We start from the raw sequence: 20,879 nt of genomic DNA, 5'->3' as shown, positions 1-20,879 counted from the left end.
GTGCATTTAATTGAAGGTCTTGAAATGCACCCAATAACTGATGTTAATTTGTCTATCTCGCCTTCGTTCTTGCTGGTTAGGATTGGAGCCAATCCTCGGCTCCGACTCGGCCATCTTCAATAGCTCGAGAGCTGTTTACTGGCTCGAGGCTACCCCTTATCCCATGATGCCTAGCGATAGCTACCCAGATCTTGTTTGCCGCTTCAGCTGCGAGGTGTCATTTTTCTGGCTCAGACCTTACCCCAAAGGTCAGAAGAATGGCAAGATGTGGTTCCAAAAATCCCAGGGAGCCTTACCTGACATACGTAGCGATTTTTCCTCCAGAGGCAGAGGGGGAAACAATAATAACAGACACCACCCTTGTGGCAGAGGGGGTCCGCAGAACCAGGGCAACAGAGAATCTTTCTCTGATAAGCCCTTTCAGCATCCCTGAAGGGTTGTCCGGCTGCTCACCTCTGGAGGCAGTTGGGGGAAGACTTTAACTGTACCCAACAGCCTGGCAAAAATTAACGCAAGACAGATGGGTACGGTCCATTATATCCGGAGGTTACAAAATTCCCTTCCATCAAAACCCCTTACCATCAAAGAAATCCCTTCCAGATGTTCCACCCAATCTGAAGGACCAAGCAGTAATAGAGGTTTCAAAACTGCTAGAAAAAAAAGAGTCATCCAGAAAGTCCCGGCAGACCAGCATGGATCCGGAACTTACTCAAGGTTCTTTCTGGTACCAAAAAAGACAGGGGACTGGAGACCGATTCTGGATCTCAGCAGACTAAACAGGTCTGTACAAAGAACAAAGTTTCGGATGGTCACGCTACAGTCCATTCTACCCTTTCTGGGTCAGGACAATTGGATGTGCTCGATAGATCTTCAGGATGCGTTCTACCATATCAAGATGGACAGGCGCTCCAGGAGATTTCTTCGCTTCCGGCTGGGAGCCAGTCATTATCAGTTCAGAGCTCTGCCTTTTGATCTCACCACAGCCCCCAGGGTGTTCACCAAATGTATGGCAGTGGTCACGGCTCACATGAGACGTCGAGGATTCCAGGTGTTTCCATATCTAGATGACTGGCTCCTCACTGCTACTACCAGGCATCAACTCCTACAAGCCAGGGACTACACAATCACAATCTGCACCCAGCTAGGCATTACAATAAACTTCGAAAAATCTGCCTTGTTGCCCTGTCAATCTATCACTTACATAGGAGCAGACTTAGACACAAGGAACATGTTTGCAAGGCTACCGCTAGAAAGGGTGTCTACAATTCATCAGCAAGTACACATTCTAATGCAGAGCAAAAGGATCCAAGTCAGGTTCATCCTTCAAACTCTGGGTTCCATGGCAGCAGCCATTCTTCTAATCCCACTGGCCCGCTTTCATATGAGGATCCATCAGTGGCTTCTGTTCACACAGTGGTCTTTCCAAGAGCTGCCCATGTCTCGCATGATCCTGATTACAGAAGCATGCAAAAGGCACCTTTCATGGTGGATGGTCTCCCCACTAGTGACTCAGGACAGACCCTTCATTCAGCCCCCTCCGGTAGCCACAGTGACCACAGATGCCTCCCTGATAGGGGGGGGCATTATCTGGCCAGGACAGTCCAAGGCACTTGGCAACCTCACGAGTACCATCTGCACATAAACGTCCTAGAAATGAGAGCCGTGCTCCTAGCATTGTAAGCCCTTCAGGACTCTCTTCCTTCCGGGACCATTGCAATTCAAACAGACAATATGTCAGTGGTGTGGTACATCAACAAGCAGGGCGGAACCAGATCCTACCCCCTGTGTCGAGAAGCACTCAGACTGTGGCAGTGGGCGATTTCCTCCCAATGTTTTCTGATTGCGACGCACATCCCTGGGAGGTCCAACGTCATAGCGGATAGGCTCAGCAGATCTATCCTCATGCCTCACGAGTGGTCTCTGAATCAAGAAGTTGCAGATCTTATCTTCCGCAATGGGGACAGCCTTGCTGCAATCTTTTTGCCACCCCCTTCAACACCAAATGCAGCAACTACTTCTCCCTTCTTCCACTTCCAGGTCACACACCCAGAGACGCTCTAGTCCACGATTGGCCTCAGGGACTTCTTTATGTCTTTCCTTTGTTTCCCCTGATACCAAAACTCATGCAGAAAGCAATATCGTTGGGTTGCAAAATGATCCTCATTGCCCCCTACTGGCCTCGACAGATATGGTTCCCGTTCCTGCACCATTACCTTCTCGATCAGCCCTGGACTCTGGACCCGATTCCAGATCTACTGATTCATCAGTCAGGCAGTTTGCATCAGTCCCTCCAAACTCTCCAGCTCACAGCTTGGTTGCTCCACTTCCAGCCTTAGCCAGGCTTCCCAGCATTTCCCGGTTGTACGTGAGATTATGGTCTCCTCTCACAAGTCCACAACCAGGAAAACTTATGCTAGTAAATGGAAACGTTTTTCTTGGGCAGAGGCTAGGAACGTAAATCCCTTTTCAGCCCCAGTCCACGAAATTCTGGAATTCCTAGCAAAAATTTTTCATTCCGGGTCTGCTTCTGCTACGATCAGGGTTCAGTTAGCGGCCATTTCTAACTTTCATGTTGGGTTTGTCAAATTCTAACATTATGTCTCATAAACTCTATAAAGCTTTTTTGAGAGGGACGACTCTCCTTAGGCCTCCAGTGAGAGATCCCCCTCCTCCTTGAGACCTTAATTTGGTCCTAACTTCCTTAATTCTGCCCCCTATTGAACCAGCAGCGTCCTGCTCCATTAAGTTTTTTATCTTGGAAGACACTCTTTCTGGTAGCTATTACTTCAGCCAGACGCATCTCTGAACTTCAGGCGCTATGTGTTCATCCTCCATACTTGGTTTTTCATAAGGACAGGGTTGCTCTGAGGACTAATCCTTCTTTGCTTCCTAAAGTCTGCTCAAAAAATCATTTAAACCAATCTATAGACCTTCCTGTGTTTTTCCCTAATCACACCAACAAGGCAGAGTACAGATTACACCAATTGGACTTTTATAGACAATTGCATTTTTACCTGCACAGAACTAAGGAAATAAGGAAGTCTGACCAACTATTTCTTTTTTGTGCCGTAGGCAAACAAGGTCTCCCAGTTTCCAAGGTGACCTTATCCAGGTGGTTGTCTCACACTATTACTTTCATTTATCAGTTAAGGAACAAAGAGTTGCCTATCAAACCAAAAGGTCATTCTACTAGGGCCTTGCCCACCTCTGTAGCTTTCCAGTCTAGGTTGCCCATGGATTCTATCTGTGCAGCTGCTACGTGGGCAAATCCTCATGCCTTTATTTCTCATTACAAGCTGGATATGGTCTCCAGGAGTAGAGCTGACTTTGGTTCCACTGTTCTGAAGAGTCTGTTCCAATGAGCCACCCAGGATATTAGGTGCTAGGGACGCTGTCCCAACCAGCAAGAACGAAGGCGAGATAGACAACTTAACCTAAAGAAGTTATGTACCTACCATAACATTCCATGATGTTCATCGTGCATACAGCTGCAGTAATCACAGATTGGTTTTCAGCCGTCAGGCGGTCCCTCGGTCGGCCGAATTCCAAAGTCTTGGTCCGGCGTCGGTTGTCGTCGCTTACTCCTCTGACGTCAGTAAGGCCAGAGTATATAAGACACAGCCGACGCCATGCTCTTCAGTCTTTTTTGCCGGGCGGTGCCCGAAGCAGAAGCAGTTCGCAAGTGCCGGTCGGCCAGCTCCTGAATCACGAAAAAATTGGAACTGAAGTCTTCTTTAAAGCTAAGTACCCCGTTGGGGAAACTTTTCTTGCCTCAGACCGATGTCAGAAAAAGTTAATAATTGTATTTCTTGTGGGAAGCAAATACCGCATAAGGATTTCCATTCCCGTTGCATACCTTGTTTGGGCCCAGACCACGACGTCTCGGGCTGTCGCTTTTGCGCTACCTTCAATAAACACACTATCAAGCGTCGGGCGGAGTTCGCCCAACACTACTTTGGTAAAGCTTTTGATTATAAGATGTCGTCGGACACTCCGACTACCGTTTTGTCCAAAACGCAAGGAAAGGACCGACACGCGAGACCCATGGTCCCCGCCGACACCACGCCAAAACAGGCTACACGTAGTCCGGTTCTCAGCGAGACGCCTTTGCAGTCCCTGACTACCGACGACACTCCTTTGGCGGTGTTCTCTATACCCGAGACCGCTGGGTCCTCGGCCCTTTCTCAGACTACAACCAAGCCCCTGCTAATGTCGAGCCTACTAATGTGGACAGGTCCACCTCCACCCATGGTGTATTTAGGCCCTCATCTTCTTTTCAATAAAGGCTTTACTAAATCCAAAGCAACCAGGCATCCCACGAGGCCTGTTGCACAGGGCCCTCTCCTGGACCCATGCCTAAGAAACAGATGCTTAAAATGGCTGAGGATTTAATTACTCTTATCAGAGGTTCTCAGCCCCTCCTGACAAGAGACCCAGAGTGGAGGAAGAATCTCCCTCTTCTGATCAGGGATCCATTTTATCAGAACATTCTGATGCAGAGGAACACTCTTACTCCCTTTTGAGGATTCGGATGCAGAACAGTCCATTCCTTCTGTATCCCCTCCTGAGGATTTTTCTTTGGGGAAACCTTGCACACTTTGAGGGAACACTTCCATTGGGAAGGCCAAGACTTTTCAGATTCCAAGAAAAGACTTGGGGAATTTCTTTGTTACCTCAGCACAGACCTCTGGCTATACCCCTGTTTTGGATGTACTGGATGATATCTATTCGGAGGCTTGCCTTAACCCTGATTCTCTGCCTCCTGCACCAGTAAAACCTGATAGGTATTACAGAGTACCCAGCTCTCACCAATTTCTCTACAAAGGCCATAATGCTGACCCTGAAACCATTTCACAAGGCCCCAAGGGATTAAAGGCCTCCACTGCCAAGAATCCACTCCTGCAGAAAGGGAATCCAGATCTCTAGAAAGGTGGGGTAAAAAGGTATATACCTCGGCCACCCTAGCCATGAGGGCCTTAAACTGTCAGTTTCATATGATTAAATATCAACAGTACCTATTATCACAATTAAGGAACAAAATGTCTCAACCTGAACAACCAGATTTAAAAGAGTTACAGGATATGATGCATAGTGCGGAGCAAGTGGGTAAACACACCTTACAATGTGGTTATGATGCCCTAGAGGCTTCCAGTCGAGCGGCTGCTACAGGATCAGTCATTCGCAGACATGCCTGGCTTAGGGAACAAAATTTACCTGATCATGTGAAAGCTAAACTTCTTGATGCTCCTTTACAAAAGGATGTACTATTTGGGACTAATGCTGAGGACATACTACGGAAAATGGAAGAAAAAGCCAAATCTATGCAAACTGTCAAGGCTTTCTTACAGGTCCAACCACCACGTTTTAGCAGAAATTGGCCTTCAAAAAACTGGTCCTTTCCAGCCACTGACAAGCCCCAAAGAGGTAGATACAGACGCACAAGGGGCAGAGGGCAATCACAAGGATCATATAGAGGCAGACAATGGCAATCTCCAGCACCAAGAGGTGGTGAAGACAGTGCACAACAATACAGGAAGCAAACCCAATGACTCCCTCATTTCCATGCCAAGCAAGTCTCAGCTGACAGCACCTTTGGGAGGGAAACTAGCATTATTTGCAAGCAATTGGCATATTGTCACAACAGACAAATGGATACTGGACATTATAAACAGAGGCTACAAATTTCAATTTCACACTCTTCCAAAAATGAGAGGCATGCCAAACCTGCCACAAAATCAAAGGGCAGAGGCACAACTGCAAATTTCAAAGCTCCTAAACATGAGAGCTATACAAAAGGTACCTACACACCACCAAGGTCAAGGTTTTTATTCAAGACTTTTTCTGGTACCAAGAAAAGGAACCGACTGGAACCCATTTTGGACTTATCCATCCTAAACACATTCCTACTCGTGCCAAAATTCAAGATGCTCACATTACAGCAACTTCTTCCCATGCTGGGCAAGGAGTTTTGGCTGGTAACATTGGACCTCAAGGAGGCATACCTGCATGTCCCAATCAGACAAAGCTGCAGAAGATACCTCAGATTTCTTGCAGGTTCAATCCACTATCAATTCTCTGCATTGCCCTTTGGCTTATCTACTGCGCCCAGAGTATTCACAAAGTGCCTGGCATCAGTGATTGCCTACTGCAGACTTCAAGGGATACAAATTTACCCTTATCTGGACGACTGCCTGATCCAAGCGGACAGCAAACGCATACTACTGGAACATCTGGCATATGTGACACGGTTACTGCTTTCTCTGGGATATACCATCAACAAGGAGAAATCAAGACTAACACCATCTCAGAAAATAACCTTCCTGGGTGCCAACTTGGACACAAACACCCAGATGGCATATCTTACGCCAGAAAAACAAGGGCATCTATCTCAATACTTCAAAACACTAGCAAAAAGTACCAGGCTTACTGCAAGGAAAATCCTGCAGGCTCTGGGATTCATGGCATCTTGCATTCTTCTAATCCCATGTGCAAAGCTGCATATGAGGAAACTTCAATGGTACCTAAAAAATCTATGGTCTCAACACAGTCACAGTTTGGAAGCAATTATACCAATAATTCCATGTTTGCAAAAGGAATTTCTATGCTGGGCCCAAGCATGTCAAGTAAACACAGGCCTTCCATTCTGCAAGCCTCAAGCAAAACAAGTCATAACCACAGACGCCTCAGATTATGCCTGGGGGGGCGCACATGAAGGACAGGTGCATTCAGGGCAGATGGTCCCAAAAGGAAAAGCACCTTCACATCAATCAAAAGAAATGCTAGCAGTAATAAATGCAATTACAGCTTTCAAGGACTTCCTGCATCCAGGACAATTACTGATAAGAACAGACAACACCACAGTAATGTGGTACATAAACAAACAAGGAGGAACACATTCATACCCCTTGTGCAGACTAGCCATGACTCTTTGGAACTTGGCTCTGGAAAGACAAATCGAACTTCAAGCACAGTACTTGCCAGGACTGGAAAACACACTGGCAGACACTCTAAGCAGAAATATGACAGATCCACACGAATGGAAGTTACATCCTCAGGTGTTTACAGAGATAATCCAAGCGTGGGGAGGCCAGACATAGATCTTTTGCCTCCCACAGGAACCATCAACTGAAAAGTTTTGTTCAAGGACCTTTCATCCAAAGGCCTGGAAAGTGGATGCCCTTTCATTCAGTTGGACAGCATGGACAGTTTATGCATTCCCACCTCTGCCCCTTCTGCCCAAGGTGCTTTTGAAAGCAAGAACAGACAAACCGAGGATGATACTGATGGCTCCAGATTGGCCAAGGCAACACTGGTATCCACTCCTGAGGAGCCTAACACATACTCCTCCCTGGTCCCTGCCTCTAATGCCTCTCCTACTGACTCAGAACAGCTACAAAACTCTTCACAGTCAGCTGAAAACACTCAACCTCGCTGCATGGAAAATTCCTTGACACCACAACAGTCCCTACTCTCCAAGGAGGTGCAGGATGTCATTTTGGAGGCCAGAAGACCATCTACTAGAAAAGCTTACTCCGCAAAATGGAAGCGGTTTTGCTGTTGGAATGAGAAAAGAGGCCAGGACCCTAGAAAATTGAACTTGCCTCAGGTTTTACAGTACCTAGCTGAACTGCTGAACAGTGGACTTTCATTTTCTTCCATAAAATACATGCCTCAGCCATTTCTGCAGAATTCAACACGGATCCTCCTTTATTCTCTCACCCACTCTTACGACAGTTCCTCAGAGGCGCTAAGAATATAAGACCTCCAAGGAAGCAACCAATACCAGCCTGGGATCTTAATTACATACTAGAAAAATTAACATTGCCTCCCTTTGAACCTGCTGCCTCAACAGATCTGCAACATTTGTCCTGGAAAACAGCTTTCCTTCTGGCCATCACTTCAGCTCGTAGGGTTTCTGAACTACAGGCCCTCATGGCGGTGCAGCCCTTCCTCATCTTCCATCAGGACAGGGTTTCCTTCGCACCAATCCATCTTTTATGCCAAAAGTGGTATCCAGGGTAGCCTTAAATCAAGCCATACACCTACCTACCTTTTATCCTAACCCTCAAAACAAAGGGGAGAGGCTGCTTCACACTTCAGACATCCATAGGCAGCTACGTTATTATTTGGACAGAACAAAGTCCTTCAGGAAATCAGAACAACTTTTTGTGTCCTATGCGTAGGGGCTCAAGGGAAACCAGTTACCAAACAGACCATTTCCAAGTGGATTGGCCACTGCATACGGTTTTGTTATTCCTATCATGGGAAATCTGTCCCTACTGGTATCAGATCTCACTCCACCAGGGCCACAGCCACCTCTACAGCCTTCCTCAGAGGCGTTCCTACTAAGGATATTTTGGAGGCAGCCACTTGGAGTTCTGTACATACCTTCACAAAACACTACCACCTACCCTTATATTCCAGAACAAGAGCAGGCTTTGCCACTGCTGTTTTGCAGGGCATTCTGGCTCAACCCAGTTCCTCATAGTACCTACCACCCTATGCATAGCTTTGGGACTCTACCCATCTGTGATTACTGCAGCTGTATGCACGATGAACATAGTACAGTTTTGTACCTACCATAAATGTAGATGTTCGAGTGCTAATACAGCTGCAGTACAGGTTTCCCTCCCTCCTTCCCCACTTGGTAAAGGCATGGGGCCTAACAACCTCTTCATACCACCTGACTGGGTTATCCTGCTATGTTTTATTTGCTTGCTTACACTGATTTTGCATTACATTGCATTGTTTGCATATGTAGATAAACCTTATTTATGTATTGCCTTCCTTTTGTGGGCACCTGACATCTGGGGCAAGAAAGACTGAAGAGCATGGCGTCGGCTGTGTCTTATATACTCTGGCCTTACTGACGTCAGAGGAGTAAGCGATGACAACCGACGCCGGACCAAGACTTTGGAATTCGGCCGACCGAGGGACCGCCTGACGGCTGAAAACCCATCTGTGATTACTGCAGCTGTATTAGCACTCGAACATCTACATTTATGGTAGGTACAAAACTGTACTTTAGTTGTCTTCATCTCACCTTCTTTCTTGCGTCCCACCCTCCTTCCCCCTGTCCTATTGGACCGAGAGGAGTTCTTATGGACCGAGAGGAGTTCTTATTTCACTGGCTGGGTGTTCTCTGGTTGTTTCCTCTACTGACTTGGAGAATATGGCAGGTATAGTCAGCCTACTTGTTTTGGACTGGTTTTTCTCTTGCTGTGTCTGGAGTTAGCTATTTCAAATGAGATCTGGGTAACTATCGCTAGGCATCATGGGATAAGGGGTAGCCTTGAGCCAGTAAACAGCTCTCGAGCTATTGAAGATGGCCGATCCCAACCAGCAAGAAAGAAGGCAAGATGAAGACAACTAACATAGAACGTTATGGCAGGTACATAACTTCTTTTTTCAGATCATGCACCAATAGTAACTAAAATAAATACGCAAGGTAATGAAATAAAAATGAGACACTTCCGCTTTCCCACCTATCAGTTGAAAAGAGGAATTTAAGGAATGGATTGTGGAATTAATTCAGGAGCTACTAGAGAAGATAGAATTATCTTCTCTAAACATAGCTAAGGAGTGGGATAAAATTAAAGTGGGGTTTAAAACTAGTTTGGAAATAAAAGAAAGGGTGATATGGTTAAACAATAACCAGAATAATTTAGAGGGATTGACAAATGTTAAAGTATTGAAAAATAGGGGGAATCTCTCAGAACAAGAAAAGGAGCAACTGCAGAATGCTAAACAGAAAATAAAGGATTACCTTGATAATATGCATAATCCGCGGTGGTGGTGCTGCAGTAGCGTTGTCACCTCACAGTAAGACGCTGTCCGGTTCGACTCTCAGCTAGAGTGTCTTCTGCGTGGAGACATGCGTGAATGGGCGTTCCTTCGTTGAAGGTTGTGCATCAGGGCTGGCAACTCGGTATGTAAAAATCAACTGCCAATCATTAGCGGACCGGAGTTCCGCTGTGGCGACCCGTAGCCGGGAAAAGCCGAAAGACACAACAACCTTGATAATATGCATGAGTTAAAACGACTGCTGTTAAGCAACTGTTTTTGATAATAATTCTAGAGTACAAAAACTTTTAGCATGACTCGGGCAACAAAAAGTGGAAAGGGCAGTCGCCAAGCTTAAGAAGCCTATAACAAAGAAGATAACCAGAGACCCTGTAGAAGTATTAGAAATATTTCAGAAATGTTATGAAAATTTGTATAAAGCAGAGAAATATGGAAATGTTTATGGAAGAATTAAATATCCCAAAGTTAGAGGTAGATAAGGCTCAATTACTAGCAGGATAGGAAGGGACGGGATAAAAATGGCTATGTCTAACCAAACTGCAGGAAAGTCCCCAGCAGTAGATAGTATTTCTGTGGAAGTTTGGAAGTTAGGAGAGAAAAAAATTATAAAGATCTGGAAGGTTTTGTTTAACAGTATTTTAAAAGGAGGAGAAGTACCAGCATCTTGGAAGAAGACTGTGGTAATGGTAATACCAAAAGAAGGTAAAGATCCATCAGATACAGATTCATACAGCCCCATTTCAATACTAAACCTTGATTATAAAATGTTTGTCTATAGTGGCTAAAAGAATGGCAAAAGTGATACCAAAATTGCTAGATATAGATCAGTGTGGCTCTGTGGAGGGGAGGCAAACATTTGACAATATTAATAGAACATTTATGATCCAGAGTGAAGCAGAATGTAAGAATGTACCTCTTTTATTGTTGGGTCTCGATGCAGAGAAAGCATTTGACAGAGTAGGCTGGGACTTCATGTGCAGGGCAATGGAAGCATTTGCTTTCCGTGATACAATCGGAGGCATGAATTAAAGTGGGTGGGGCCTTTCTGATAATTTCTGCTTGAGTACAGGAACTAGGCAGGGTTGTCCGCTTTCCCCTTTGTTGTTTGCATTATATTTAGAACAATTGTCAAATTCAAGAATATAATTGGTATGGTAGTCCAGAAAAGCTGCCTTTATTTGCAGATGATATTATTTTATACATGACAGAACCAGAAAGGGACATTACAGTATTGTGGAACATTTTAAGACAGTTTCAAATCTTCTTGCGATACAAAATTAATAAAGTTAAAACAAAGGCAATAGCGGTAAATTATGTACCCATACACGAATTGAACCAACAGTATCCATATTTATGGGGTCATGATAAAATGAAATACTTGAGTATGGATTAAAATTACTCTGTGGTGGCAGCTAAGAATATGTGGGAAGAAACTAAACAGAAGGTAATACAAAAATTGAGAAACTGGAAGTTTTGTTATATGGATGTGGATACTAAGATACAAGCCATTAAAATATTTTTAGTCCCTTTAGTCTTATACACAGGTCAGGCATACTTTTATCAACTGGAGGAGAATTTGTGGATAGCAATTAAAAAGATTTGAAGGATTTTATCTGGGAAGAGACAGCAAGGGTCAAGTGGGATAAGCTGGTTCTACCAATAGAACAAGGCGAACTAGGATTACTAGTTTGAGGGGCTATTTTAGGGTAACACAGTTAAGGCTGTTTATATGTAGCACAAGCAGAAAACTATAATTCAAAGGGGAAAGGAAAGATGCTGACACAGGTAGGAAGCTCAAGAAATAAGGAGAGATTGGGATTTTGGATGCAGACTCTTAAGGAGAGCAAACAAAATCATACAGAGTATTATAGTCATAAAATAACAGGGAGTATTCTAACTCCAAACCAGCATGAGAATGGAGAAAAGAGATTTTGCCGATAGGGATCACTGTGGTCAGGGATACAGATAATAGGCAAGAGGGGGCTGGAAGTTATTGGAGAAAACTGGCAAAGGAACCAAGGTATTGGGAGCAAATAACTAGAAAGGCAAAGGTAATAGAATGGAAAGAGGCCAAGAATTTATTTGGACTGCAGGTTAGAGATTGCCTTCCCTATCAAGGATTGATATCAGAGTATAGGCAAAGAGAAAGAAATAGAGGGCTCCTAAATGAAATACCAGCACTGGTAGAGTTTTAATAGAATCTATAACAGAAACTAGCATTAAAAAAGGAATAATTAGTAAAGCATATAAAATATTGCACGATAATTATAAGAATCAAACAGAGGAGCTTAGAAAGGATTGGGAAGTGAGATTAAATAAGCAATTCACAAAGAGACAATGGGAGATATATATATATATATCTCCCATATATGCAACACAGACTAGAAGATTTAGGATCTTTGCCAGGAAGTGTTTACATAGGTATTTTTAAGGTCTATATTATTTCTTCGAGCTTGGGTTGTTGAATGCTCAATGATCGACACCCAAGTGTTGAAGTTTCAAAATCGTGAATGGCCATATAAGCAAATTCTTTCCTCGGGGAAAGAATTTGCTTGGCCGTTATCGGGGATTTGCCCTTTTCCCCAGTGTAGAGCGATCTTGGAGCTGGTGTATTTAGTTCGGGGGGGTGGGGGACACAGCCCCTCACTATATTTAGGTTGAAAAGTTAATTTTATTTCCGGGCAGCCTAGTGAATACTTTTCCAAGGAAATAATTTGTGTATATGGCCGTTAGCAATTTGAAACTTCGCATTGGTGTCTATCATTAAGCATTCGACAACCTAAGCTGTCAAAGAAATAATATAGACCTGTATTTTTATACCCCAAGTAAACTCCAAATAATTTTTCCTCAGGTGGATAGCAAATGTTGGAGGTGTGGCGGGCAAGAAAGAGGTAGCTGGGAATGTATTTTTTGGGAGTGTAGTGAGCTGGCAGACTTTAGGGATTCCCTATAGACCACTCTGTTGGAGATGCTGGGTGAGCAGATTGGACTGACTGGGGAGATGATTTTCTTGAGTTATGCTACAGAATTAGAATTGCCTAGACATAGTAAAGCCTTGACGAGTCTAATTATGGTGGCCATCATAAAAGCAATTACTAGAAAATGGAAATCAAAGTCTAGACTAACTTTACTAGAAGTAGTGAATATAGTAACAGAGATAAAGCAACTGGAATTGGGATCTTTAGAAAAGGGAAGGAGCAAACTACACAGGAAAATGGGAATTGTGGGAACAATATATGCATAGCAGGAATGATGTTTAAGAGGCAGGATTTGGAAGAGCCATATAATGTTTAACTGACAATGGCTGGATGGTTTATAAGTGATGTATGTTTGCAGCTACACTTGTTTCAGTTGTGTCTGTGATGTAAACTGTTTGCAGCTAAAGTGGTATTATTTTGTACGTTTTTCATTTATATAAATGTAAGATTGCCTTTATCATATGTGAAAACTGTAATAAAGATGTTAGGGAAAAACAATTGTCATCATTGATAATTCACCGAACCTACGATGTTCACCCAAATCGCATCTTTTTAGCAAGCATAACCAATGACAGAATATTGTCATCTGTTTGAGTTAACTCACACATTTGGGTTAAATCAGCCTGAACTGCTGAATTAAATTTTTAATCTTTGGGAAAGGGTAGATCTGAAAGTTATCAGATGCACCTACTTTACCATAACATTACAAAACTCATCGTTTTCTTTAAAATTATTTGTAGCAGTCCCATGCATAAAGTAACCTTTACATTTAAGTAAATATCCATCCCCTTGTTAACAAATTATTTAAACAAAAATCATTCATCATTTCCATAACTAAAAGAGAGATCATCACTTACTACCTCATGACCATCAAGTTTTGGTTCCCCCCTTATCCCAGAAGTCTCTTAGGAATTTTTGTATGGGGTTGAAGTTAAAATCAATCCAGAGGCTTCCCTTTGTGTTCCTGAAGTGCACTCAGCCCTTACTCACACATTTCAGATCATTCCTATAGGTGCACAAAAGGAACCTTAATGTACAGGGGACATTATCCAGCTAACTGCACAGCAAACATTCAGATGTAGAAAAGATGATGGCCTTAATCTGTGCGCTGCAGATTTTCAAGTCAGTGTTTACTCGACACTCAAAAAGGTAGTGACCTATTAGATTGATTAGTGTTTCAGCAGGTGAGTAATGCCCATTATACAACCCCCCCCCCCCATTAATATTCAAAAACGTGCACGCTGATTGGTCAGCGTGCACGTTGTAAATCAGAGTTATAGTAATGGAAAAAGGTCCGGTCGCCTGGACTTTTTCCATTACTATAACTCTTTTTTTCTCACTGTTTCGCTATGTTAAACGAGTTTGGGAAAGGGTAGATCTGAAAGAGTTTAACATAGCGCAACAGCTTTAAAAAAAGCAACAGAGATTCTCCATTGCTTTTTTAAAGCTGTATCGCTATGTTAAACTCCTTTAACATAGCGAGACAGTTTGTAAAAAGCAACAGAGATCTTGCTTTCTCCGTTGCTTTTTTCAAAACTGTCTCACTATGTTAAATGGGTTTAATATACCGAGACAGCTTTAAAAAAAGCAATGGAGATTCTCCGTTGCTTCTTTTAAAGCTGTCTCTCTATGTTAAACCCATTTAACATAGCGAAAACAGTTTGTAAAAAGCAACGGAGATCTTGCTTTCTCCGTTGCTTTTGCCCACAGTTCTGATGTACTGCGTAGGCATAGGCATGCGTAGTACATCAGAACTGCCGCAGAATACCAGACAGCTGCGGAAGGGTAGCAAGGAGGCATTATACAATGCCATTATTTAAGAAAAGTAATTATTTTTTTTCTTAAATAATGTCTTTGTATAATAGCAATAACCCACTTATGGGTGTGGGTAATGCTGGATTTACCCACTGTTGGCTTTGTTTGGCCACTCAGGCTTCTCCCTCGTGACCAAACCACGCCAACCGTGGGTAAATCCAGCATTACCCACACCCAGGCGTGGGTTATTGCTATACTCTTACCTGCTTTGCAAGTTAGCTATGATGATATGGGAAATGGGCCTTAGTGCAGGGTTTGCATCTGCAAGCCACCTACATTCTTCCAACTAGTATTCACTGACACACCATTTGAATAGCTGTCTTATCAGCTAGCGTGAATGGCAGCTGGACAAGAAAGTTTTTCACATAATAGTACACAGATAGAGATAATACCAGTAATAGACTTGTTGTTCTCTTGGGAAAACAAGACAAAAGGTTGTGCTCCAGGTACAATTTTTGTCTTGATTGTTTTCCCAGTAGAACAAAACAAAAAGTTGTGCTCCAGGTACCCCTGCTCACGCATGTGAACTGTCAGTTCTACATCAGAGATGTCAATGAACGGGTTTCTGAAAGAGTGCAGTGACCTCAAAGTTAATTATAGTAGAAGGGTATGTGCAAGTGTCTTCTTCCCATTAAAATGCTTGCTTCTCCTGAGCTGTGTGCATCTGTAATGTACATAGTTGGGGAATTTGCTTAACAATGATTAGAGTATCCTAAAAATCCCTCCACAACTGTTAGGATAGTGCCATAACTTGTACACCCGCATCTCTCCCAATTTCTTATACTTAGGATTTGCCCATCCTAAGAAGGAGGTGACGAGAGGTCCTATTCTGAAGGCTCACATCAGACAAGTGTCGAGGAAAAAGAAAGCAGATTAAGAAGGAGGGGCTCAGAACACAGATGAGGGCAGATAGCTGCAGTGGGTACAAAAATGCTTATTTTTCTTTTTTTAATGAGATATTCAGAAAGTCTCTTTCACACTACTGTCTGGTTTGATCATAACTAGTTCACTTTATTGACCCTCCACCCACACAAATACAAAATGTATAGAGTAACACTTTGCTTAATGTCATTGATGTAGTGCTTTTGCTATAACATAGTCAATTGCAGTGATTGACAGGCATGCATTTGTTGTATGTCTTTTACTTATATCCAATTAGTAGCCTGTAAAGTGGCAGGACAGTGACTTCCTTTGCAGAGTATTAGCCTAGATGGTATACAGATGAAGACTGATACACAGGAATGGGTAATATTGCATGTCAGAAGCTTTATGAAGTGCACTGCTGACTCTTTTTTACTGGCCTAGGCCAGTGGTTTTCATTTTGTACATTTTTCTGTGGACTGTGTAGTGCATCATCTCCCCATTTCCTCTCAAGTTGTGATAGGTGTGTCTCAGAGGAGCCCATTGCACTGTGCACTCTAAAATGGAGTGTACAGTCATTGCAACAGAGTGTGCACCCCATTTTATAGGTTAGCCCCCCAGTAATAGGTGCACTTTTAAACTTCTAGACTCTGCCTAAGTCTTTCTCTTCCTCCTCCTTCCAATCCTTTATCATACTATAACTTTGCAGACTGTTTGGCATTATTTACTCATCCCTCCTTCCCTTCTTCTTCCTAGTGCCATCTGAGATACAAGTCTGCAAGACATGTAGCCTGCCATGCTTTGTCTCCTAATTTGCAGCAGTATCCATCCTCCAAACATGTACTGTCTGTATTCTATGGCACTTAGTTTCATGACAATTTACTATTCACTGAGCTGCTTCTTGGCTCAGTTTCTTTTATTGCTGTGGGTTCACTGTGTGTATTGACAGACATGTGATTTTTTATTTTTTTGTTTATCTTGTATGTATTTGGCAGCACTTCATTCGGTGTACCCACATTCTTGAGTTTCATATGAAGTTTGTTGAGCACCTGTGAATCCAGCCATATACAAGATGTTAATTTAGAAGATTTGTAATGCATTGCCACCATTGTTTTAATTTTTACTTGCTTAAACAAAAGTTTGTTTTTGGATCGATGGTTCAGAAAGCGTGGACTCTGGCAGTGAACTTTTTTTTTTAGCCTAGCAAAATAACATCAGTGTAGGTCAAGGGGTGCAAGTTTTAACTGAATTAAAATAGGGAGTATGTTATTACTGGCTACATATGTAAGCGGCAGTTGCTGTTGGTAAGATACCTTTCAAAACTAAGTGCAGTTGTGTAAAAAAAAACAAAAAGACTGATTGTGATATAAGGTGTGGTTTTGTTTCACAGCGTTAGTAGCTCAATCTAAACTAAAGAGCATAAGCTGTACATTTTGGCAATGAAAGAAAAGTGGAGAACTGCATACAGTAGCATTCCTTAACTTTTTAAATGCATCTTTTGCAGGCCATTTCTGCACACCCAGGATATGTATTTCGTTTTCGTTCAGCTCCTTTCAAGTGGTTCTGCTTGGTTTGCCATTATCATCATTGTTGTCACCTGTCTTTTTCCTGATGTCTTGAAGAACATACTGTTAAGACACTTGTGCCCCACAGCCACAGAGAAAGCACAGGTATTGTCTTATGTATAGCATCTTAAAAAATAAGTTGTCATGTTTGGCTTGCTCAGTACAGATTTTTGAAGATTACGTTTTGTAAAAGTGATTATTATTTATCTATATCTGTATGCCATATAGATGCAGAACTGAGATAGTTTATGACCTTGCTTCCAAATATTAAGCTATGAAATTGTACACTGTTAATTTGCTTAATAAATTATCTTTAACTTGGGATGTTAGTGCGTGACTTTGACAAGTAATGTTCAAGAGTGACCAGAGTGGGTGGCTGAAAGGGAGACTAATCTGAAATATGTCTTTGAAGTAGCATACTTAGCCAGAACAGTATGAAGTGAGGGTACATTATTGTAATAGCTCTCACTGCTGAACCTAGAAGGAATTTACTACCACTCAGTCTGACCATAATTTAAGTGGTGAGACAGATGATACTATATGGCCACAGGGATGACCAGGAGCCTCCTCTGTTACTGCTGCATGAAGAGGAGGTGCACCTTTAGCTGTAGGCCCATCTTGGAGAGTAAAGTCACAGGAACAGTCTGGGAAGACTAGGAGGTACATGAACAAAGTTCATCTCCACTTGACAAACATGTCAAGCTAGAAGCAGTCTGTAACCTTAACTAAAAGGACTTTAGGTTAAGTATTTGGAGTAGAAATGTGAAAGTGTGTTTTTTCCATCCAAAATGATTATCCATGTATTACCCTTACATTGCCACCTTCCATATTTAACCAGCCAAAAACACATTGTTTTATATAATTATAACAAACTGAAAGGGTTTAAGTAATCTATTGGCATGTTCATGTATTATTTTGGTAGTTGTTTTATTCCCTTTTATGTTTGTTTGTTTGTTTGCTGCTCCCTCCCCACAGCTGACTACCAGCTGCCACCAACTCTTATCATTCACTGGGTCTACCGGACCCACCTTAACCTCCTCTGGGCTCAACCCAACCCACTGTCTGGACCAAGGAGGAGAGTCAAAAACACTGATGCAGTGTCATATTGATGCCATGGAATGTGCCCCATCCCATGGTAGCATTGTAGTCTTTGCATTTGTTGCCTTCAGGAGGTGCATGTGCACCCTGCTGACCATGTGTGTAATACCTCTTGCTGCATGGAGTCCACCTAGCTCTTAATGCTGTTAGTGCAGTAAGCCCAGGCTGCCTCCCTCCCCTAGGGTGGGTGAGCCAGTGTCAGCTGCTCACTCCCGTCTTACCTCCTGCCCAGTCCTTCCAGCACTAATGCGTCTACTTCAACATAAGTGCACTAAGAATTTTTATCATTTTGCAGCAGGTAGCCAGACTGCTTTATTTCTGCTGTAGGATATTTTGAGTGAAGAAATTTATGACAAAAAATGGTTGCCCTTAAAAGGGAAAAGTCAATTTATGAATGAGTAATATGGTAATTAAAGGAAGATTAACATAGTATTGTACCATAATGGTCATTAAAATGTGAGCTTTAAATTTAAGATTTAATTTAAATCTATTTTTATGTTTTAGTGGCTGTTGTTTTTTTTTACTTATTTGTATGCATTTCAACAGATGCCTTCAAGAACTGCTACAGTACTATTTACATCGTTAAGAGTATATTACAGTAGTTTTGCAGGATACAAATATTTTAAAAGTATTTTAATTTTATTTTTTAATGATTATCATTCCTTTACTGACTTTTCACTTAATTGTGAGCATTTTAACAGATGTGGTGGGGATCATTACCAGTGCAGTATTGTGTAAATTGTTTAAGGTATTTTACAGTAGTTTTGCTGCATAACTATCATTAAAATGTAAAATATTACATTTTAAAACATGTTATGGTTATGTTTCAGTTATCATGCCTAACTAATAGCATTGTTGTCTCACAGCAAGAGGTTCTCCAGTTCGATTCTTGGCTGGAGCACCTTCTGTGCGGAGTCTGCATGTCCTCCCTGCAGTTGAATGAGTTTTAAAGACATGCAGTAGGGGTGTGTGTGTGTGTGTGTGTGTGTGTGTGTGTGTGTGTGTGTGTGTGTGTCTGTGTCTCTCTCTGTGTCTGTCTGTGTACCTTCTGTGATAGGGTGCCAGGCTGGCAACTCCACTGTCAATCAAGTCTGCAGACCAGTGATCTGCTATGGCGACCACTAACAGGAAAAGCTGGAAAACAAGACTAATTTCTTAACTTATTTGTATTCATTTTAACAGGTGGGGCTGGGGAACCCTACAGTACAGAGTAAACTGTGTAGAATATATTATATTAGTTTTGCAGTATGACAGTCATTGAAGCATAAGCTATTCAATTAAAAAATAAATTTTTATGTTTTAATGACTGACATGCCATACTTGACTCATCACTTAACTTTGTACTCCAATGGAGCTCAAGAAGTTTGCACTGTAATGTCCAATGGGCAGAGCCTAAACCTTTTGACAGAATCAAATTATGTCCTCACATTTCAAACAAATGTTCATATCTCTGGAACCATAGTGGCTATGAAAGAAGTATAACTGACAAACTTTTCAGCACAAACTATTTTCATAGTGGTAGTATTCTTTAGGCTCTAGGTCTTGAACTGAATTTTATAAGTCACAGTAAACAAGTAACTGTTATGTTTGTAATATTTTATAAACAGCTTACAATATCTCAGCAGCCACATAAATTACACACATACTGTCAGCAGCATTTTATTCATCTAACTGAGTGCTTTCATCTGCGGCTAAGGAGTTCTGTCTGTGTTATTTGGTTGTTGAGATATTTAGAAAAATGTGAAAATTATGTCTGTATAAATTAATATAATAAAAACAGCAGTTAATATCTCATTACCAGCATGAGACAGAGGTCAAATATTAATGCAGTTGAGTTTGCCATTGTGTTAGCTTTAGGATGAAAGTTTTTAAAACCTTGTACATAGCACGGTTTTGGAATCATTGATGCAAGTATGAGCAAGCAATATTTAACATCTAGAGGCGTCGGTAAGAGTTAACTGCCTATGCACCTGAAGGCGTCACTCGGATGTAATGAGTTGTTAACAGATGAGGTTTGGGATAGCTACTGTTACAGTACTGTGTAAATAGTTCAGGTCATATTATAGTAGGCACTAAAAACAAGCTAATACATTTATAGTATATATAAATGTATATATGTTTTTTTTGTTTGTTTTTTTTTTTATTATGATTGCCTTACTGACTCTTCATTTAATCATATGAAGTTTGAGAGACGTGGGTGGGGATCACCGTCACTACATTTCTGTGTGAATTATTTCTTGTACTTATAGAATGCAGTTTTGCAGCATGGCATTCATTTAAACAGAAAATAATAAGTGAAAGATTTTTTTTGTTTTAATGTTCTCCAGCTATCTCTCTACCCGCCAGCTAGCAGTTAAATGGCTCTCTGCACTATCCTCCCCTCTCACTGTACAAATGGGAGTCCCCCAAGGGTCCATACTTGGACCACTACTCTTTAATATTTTCACCAACTTGCTCTACTCCTCTTGTCCCCAGTCATCTCTTGTGCAATATGCTGATGACTCAACTGTTATAACCATTGCTATCAACCCAACTGACCTCCACTCAACTACCCAGGCATCCTTCCACACCACTGAGACTTGGCTTAGTGATAAACTAATATTTAATCCAAAAAAAAGCTAAGTTCCTACTCTTCCTTCCTAAAAACATCACCACACACAAAAGTACATTTACCATCTTATCCTGCAACAACACTATCATCTCAGCTGAGTCTAGTACTAAATTGCTAGGTGTTACAATAGACGATCAGCTTAAGTTT

The 20,879-nt window shown here is 42.0% G+C and overlaps 1 protein-coding gene across 3 annotated transcripts in view; it reads left to right on the top strand.

Annotated features, from left to right (window-relative positions):
* The window catches only part of ATP11B (ATPase phospholipid transporting 11B (putative)), a 2,792,721-nt gene that overhangs the window by 2,287,673 nt on the left and 484,169 nt on the right, over window positions 1-20,879 (top strand). For all 3 annotated transcript variants that reach the window (XM_044070307.1, XM_044070308.1, XM_044070309.1), the window contains exon 28: window positions 16,963-17,128. In XM_044070307.1, the coding sequence (XP_043926242.1) occupies window positions 16,963-17,128 (166 nt within the window). The remainder of the gene's footprint in view (window positions 1-16,962; window positions 17,129-20,879) is intronic.

The sequence above is a fragment of the Protopterus annectens genome, chromosome 4.part1 (assembly GCF_019279795.1).
Source record: "Protopterus annectens isolate FY-2018-M chromosome 4.part1, PAN1.0, whole genome shotgun sequence".
Taxonomy (NCBI): domain Eukaryota; kingdom Metazoa; phylum Chordata; order Ceratodontiformes; family Protopteridae; genus Protopterus; species Protopterus annectens.
Note: the sequence above shows the minus strand (reverse complement) of the source record. Positions and strands in the feature narration are given on the sequence as shown.